Source organism: Poecilia reticulata, linkage group LG3, assembly GCF_000633615.1.
Source record: "Poecilia reticulata strain Guanapo linkage group LG3, Guppy_female_1.0+MT, whole genome shotgun sequence".
Classification (NCBI taxonomy): domain Eukaryota; kingdom Metazoa; phylum Chordata; class Actinopteri; order Cyprinodontiformes; family Poeciliidae; genus Poecilia; species Poecilia reticulata.
In genome coordinates, this window is record NC_024333.1 from 31,770,413 (window position 1) to 31,775,949 (window position 5,537).

The 5,537-nt window shown below is 45.3% G+C and overlaps 1 protein-coding gene and 1 long non-coding RNA gene across 8 annotated transcripts in view; one reads left to right on the forward strand and one right to left on the reverse strand.

Annotated features, from left to right (window-relative positions):
- LOC108166188 (uncharacterized) overlaps positions 1-1,541 on the reverse strand; it is a 5,498-nt gene extending 3,957 nt beyond the window's left edge. The window contains exon 1 of the long non-coding RNA XR_001776463.1: positions 1,468-1,541. This is a non-coding gene — a long non-coding RNA (uncharacterized LOC108166188). The remainder of the gene's footprint in view (positions 1-1,467) is intronic.
- Positions 1-5,537, forward strand: part of LOC103462996 (serine/threonine-protein kinase BRSK2-like) — a 107,783-nt gene that overhangs the window by 81,309 nt on the left and 20,937 nt on the right. For 5 of the 7 annotated variants that reach the window (XM_008406089.2, XM_008406090.2, XM_008406092.2 and 2 more), the window contains exons 8-12: positions 1,499-1,645; positions 1,730-1,761; positions 2,606-2,770; positions 2,851-2,948; positions 4,029-4,182. In XM_008406089.2, coding sequence (XP_008404311.1) covers positions 1,499-1,645; positions 1,730-1,761; positions 2,606-2,770; positions 2,851-2,948; positions 4,029-4,182 — 596 coding nt within the window. The remainder of the gene's footprint in view (positions 1-1,498; positions 1,646-1,729; positions 1,762-2,605; positions 2,771-2,850; positions 2,949-4,028; positions 4,183-5,537) is intronic. The other 2 variants (XM_008406091.2, XM_008406096.2) reach the window with 1 other exon arrangement.

Here is a 5,537-nt window from a genome sequence, read left to right on the forward strand (position 1 = left end):
CTGCAGCAGCTGAAGCAGCAGCACCTGCAGCAGCTGCAGCAACTGCAGCAGCTCCTCTACGTGAGAAAAACTGAATCAAAATCATAAACATTTTATTTCCTGTCAAAATTTATAACATTTTTGATTTCTTATAAATTATTCCAACAAGGTGAACAAATATTTCTGGATGACGAGAAGCAAAATAAAAATAAAAACATAATGCAGTAAAAATAAACGACTCAGAAATGAGAAACACTGAACCAGGAAAACTTTCTGTGAAAAGTAACATTAACGTCATCAGATCCTTTCAAAGCTTCATCTGGGAGGAAACGACTGAACAGAGAAACGTTTTTATCAAAAAGAGTCAAAACCAGAATCTGCTTTATGTTCATATTAATATAATTAGGATTTTTAAAATAACCAGGATTTTACCAAAGTAACTACGGTTACTTCTTCTTCCTGCAGCATCTTCATCAGATTTCTCTCTGTTTTCCCTCTGAGCTGCTTTTATTCCTGAGGTTAAAACCGATGAAAACAGAAGATTTAAGGATTTAAATTACGGTTTTTTATTTTTTTCGGTTTAACGGATCAAATCGACGCTGCTGCAGAAAAAAACAGAAAACTGTGAGCTTCACTTTCCATCCAGATGGTGAGGAAGAGGAGGAAGAGGAGCTTCCCAAACATCTTCCAACCTCTGGCGAAACGCGACAGTGATGAGTGAGTCGCCACGGCGACGAGTTGATTGCTGTTTGTTCGCCGTGTGAAGCGAAGCGTGGCGGCGTCTTGATTAAGGCGGGAAGATTAATGTCCCGGCCCGCGTTGTTGTGACAACTCGTTGCCGTGTCGACGGCCATCTGGTGATGAAGCCGCCCTCCTCGCCTTGGACGTCTTCATCAACGCCGACGGGCCCACTTCCTGTCTGATGGACCCACTGGTTCTGGCAACCAGAAACAGGTCCGCTGACGGAGACAGAAAATGTTTCAAAGTGATGCGAGTTCTTCAGCCGGTTCGGTTCTGAGAGATGAGACCACAGCACGGCGGTGGCAGCATCATGCTGATGGGAGATAAAGCCAGAATAGTCCTGGAGGAAACCGCTCTACTGGGATGGTTCAGATCGGGGGTCCAACATGTGGGTCAGGGGCCATTTGTGGCCCTCAGAGGGATTTTGTGCGGCCCAATTAAAAAAAAAAAACTGCTCAAACCTGGTTTTCCAGCTCATGTTGGAGTTTTAAAATATTTCTAGATGAAATGAGAGTATAGAGAAAATGTCACTGCCTTTAAACAAACATACAATTTAAAATCTTTTAAAGTGGACACTGTGCCGTACGTCATCAGACATGTTCAGATCAGACCTGATGGTTTTACTCCAGCACATTTTGGTGCATCTGTTCAGTGAACCTGGTCAAATGGAGCTGATAACTTTTCCTGATCCTACAGTCTGCAGCTTTGTGTTCATGCTGGTGAARATTCAGATATTTGATTTCTCACCATCATCATYATCATGGTGTCTTCCTCTCAGGGCGCGCTGCCGTTCGACGACGACAACCTGAGGAACCTCCTGGAGAAGGTGAAGCTGGGAGTTTTCCACATGCCGCACTTCATCCCTCCGGACTGCCAGAACCTCCTGCGGGGGATGATCGAGGTGGACGCCGCCAAGCGCCTGACGGTGAGCTGCCGCCCGAAGAGCCGGCGTCAGAAAACAGGCAGATATTCTGAAATCTTCTCCTCTGTTTCCTGGTTCCTCCTGCAGCTAGAGCAGATCCAGAAGCACACGTGGTACCTGTAAGTACAAACCTGCTGGCTTCACCTGTGAGTGTTTCTCATTATGAGAGCTGAAGAGGGAAAAGGGAGCAGATGATGATGATGTCATCAAAGCTAGTTTTTTTTTTTTTGAAAAAGTGCGTCCATTAGTCAGGAAGGAGAGCAGCTCCTGCTGCTCCTCTGATCTCTAATGGATTCACTGTTTCTGGCTCAGAAAAGCAGAAAATGTTGCTGATGAGAGGAAAACATGAACCGTCTGCACAGTTTCTGATGCTGCTGCTGCTGAGACGTGACTCCAAAATGGCTGCCACCAAACATCTGCTGTAAAAAACATTCAACACTTTGGATGTTTCAACATTTTCACTGCGTTTAAAATTCAGTCCTGATCAACAGTTTATCAGGTGAAAGGAAATAAAAACTGTTTACTCAGCAGATCCGTTTCTTTCTGTTTGTTTTTCCTCCAATAATTTTATTCCAAGCAAGAAACAAAAAAACACAAACAGTAGAAAAAATGAACATAAATACAACATCTGAGGATATTATGGAACATGTAAATTATTATGTTAAATTTAAATTAGTGATATACCTTGAATTAAAGTTAGCGCTTTAGCATTAGCTTCCAGTAAATACTGTGTTGATGTAGCATTTAGCATTTGCAGAGCTACTGTTTATTAGTGCTTTGGTGTTAGCGTTACTAGCTAGCGTGGCCCAGCAGTGGTAACATATAGAAATGATAATCTGGGATCCTGCTGACCTTTGTCCTGGTTGACTGAAGAGTTTAAAGCTTCATATTCACATTTAGCTCCACCGTTCGGTTCCCACAATCCTCTGCTGCTCCTCAGCAGCTCCTCCGTTTGTGTTGCAGAGCTGGGAAAAACGAGCCGGAGCCGGAGCAGCCGGTTCCCAGGAAGGTGTCCATCAGGATGCTGGGCGCGCCGGAGGAGATCGACCCGGACGTCCTGGAGAGCATGCACTCCCTGGGCTGCTTCAGGGACAAGGACAAGCTGGCCAAAGACCTGCTGTCTGAGGAGTGAGTGAGAGGACGAACCGTCAGGCCGCGACGCAGCGGCTCTGCTCCGCCAGCCGCTCAGATCCGTCTTCTCTCCTCAGAGACAACCAGGAGAAGATGATCTACTTCCTGCTGCTGGACCGGAAGGAGAGATACCCGAGCCACGAGGACCAGAACCTGCCGCCGCGCAGCGAGATCGGTACGTCCCTGCTGCTCCCTGAGCCGACATCTGGGTTCAGGCAACCAGAGTAAAAGGAAATGTTTCAGTTTTTGGTTAAAATTGTGGAGAATATTAAAATCTGGARRWAACAGGAAACAAATTAAATGTTTTTTCCACCATAATTTACTTCATACTTGATGCAGATTCACTTTAAGGGAACCTATTATGCAAAAGTCACGTTTTGCAAGTTTTTGTTCTTCCATTTGTGTTTCTACTGCTTCTAAAAACAAACCAAGCACTTAAAAAAATACTCAGCTGCTTCCTGGCAATAAATTCATGTTTTCTGGTGTCTGGAAAATGAGCCGTTTCAAAAACCTCCTGCATGTAACATCACATCCTGTGGGCACTGCGTCCTTACCTAGCAACTAGCAACCAAACGGAGCCCAGCCCGTTACCTAGCAACCCAGCGGAGCCCAGCCCGTTACCTAGCAACCCAGCGGAGCCCAGCCCGCTACCTAGCAACCCAGCGGAGCCCAGCCCGTTACCTAGCAACCCAGCGGAGCCCAGCCCGCTACCTAGCAACCCAGCGGAGCCCAGCCCGCTACCTAGCAACCCAGCGGAGCCCAGCCCGTTACCTAGCAACCCAGCAGAGCCCAGCCCGCTACCTAGCAACCCAGCGGAGCCCAGCCCGCTACCTAGCAACCCAAGAGGAACTCCAGCATGTTTGGTCAGCTGGTACAATGGCTGCTAGAAAAGACAAGAGTTTTGTTGTTGACTCATCTATTCTGGTTGGTTGTGCTTTAGTAGATAAATATCTGGATGAAAAGTTTCTTAATAGGATTATTTTTGCTGCTTTTCAAAGATGTACTGTTGTATAATTGAGAATTATAAACGTTGAGTTGGGGGGCGTGGCCTGCAGGAGCTAATTTGGATTTAAAGTGACAGACCCGTAAAACAGTTCAGGACGGGCAGAACTGATCAGACTCAAATCTCCCTAATAATAATTTCATGTCTGTATGTAATGAACATGCTTGTATCTCCTATAGACCTTTCCTAACCCGTAATGGGTGACCTTTAACCTTTGGGTCCTGAACTGTTGATCTTCTCGCCCCGTCTCAGCAGATCCTCCCAGGAAGCGCGTGGACTCGCCCATGCTGAGCCGCCACGGCAAGCGGCGACCAGAGAGGAAGTCCATGGAGGTTCTGACCGTCACAGAGGGGGGGTCGCCCGTCCCGGTGCGGCGAGCCATCGACATGGCAACCCACGGTCAGAGGTGAGCGGCGGCGGCGGCACGGTGTGCATGGTCCGACACGTCTCTGGGTCCGGTCAGATGCTTAAGGGATCTTTTTGGATCCACTGGGATCATTTCGAGGTATTTAAACAGTTCATGCTGACCAGGAAGCGACTCTCTGCTTCACTGAACTGGAGTTAAATCAATGATCCGTTGTGTCGTCCGTGACGTACGGTCCGGTCTCAGTGGGTTTGGTTCTGGTCCAGCGTGCCGGACCTGGATCTGGACCTGGATCCGGGTGGTGGGCCGGTGTGAGGAGGCGTGCATGGAGCATGCTGTCTGTCCTGCAGGACAGGAAGCGTCTGCAGCTCTGAGCCTGTTGGTTTGTTTGTTTCTGGGCTGAAATACTCAAAGTCTGGATGAATCAGGAGAAACTGAGAAGTTTCCTTCATTTTACCAACACCTGAAATTATAACGATGAAGTTTATTTCTATCTGATGCAAGTAACAATTATCTTAATTATCAATTATTCTGGTGATTAATCAGATTTAAAAGACTTTTTATAAATTATAAGTACATTAAAAGATCCTAATAAGTAAATAATTCAGTTTGGAGAAGAAAGTCAACATTTATCAGTAACAGCATTAATTTAGTTTGATCATTAATAGCAAAGGATGGATCTGCAGCTGAACATTAGCATGTTAGAAATGTCAGCAGATCATCTGGACTCTGATCGGGTCAGGGTTTCCTGCTTTAGTAGATAAATAACTGGATAAAAAAGTTTTGTTTTTTACAGATTTTTTACCTGGTGAAGCTAAAAATGCAACCAGAGGATTTCTGGGTAGAACAGATTTGATCTTAAATGTAAAATGTTTAATTATTTTTAGTTTTGTCTTAAACTCTAAATGTTTGAGCAAATGACCTTTTTCTGAGTCTGACGATTAATCGATTTCTAAATTAGTTATTTTAGCAAACGATCATTAATATGATTAACTGTTTCATGTTGGGAGTTTTTCTGTGATTTTATTCTCCAGATGTTTTTCTGTTTGCATGAACTGCAGCTTCAGATTAAATGAACAAAAATCCTTTTGATTCATCCTGGATGGATCCACTTCCTGTTTCCATCCACTGGACAACGACCTCCATTAGTTTGGTCCCTCTTTGGTTTATTGGACCTTTTATGAGTCMAAGCAGGAAAATCCAGATTYCCACCAGCCGAGGTTCTAAGATCCTCGTTTTGTTCCAGCAGAACCGCTGAGGCTCAGGTCCGAACTGGAAACCGCTGGAACCGACCGGTTCTGTCCAAACTGAACCCAGTTTACCGTCAACCTGGACTGAGGATGAGAATCCAGTTTTATTGATAAAGCAAAGAGACAAAGTGATGCACAACACAACAA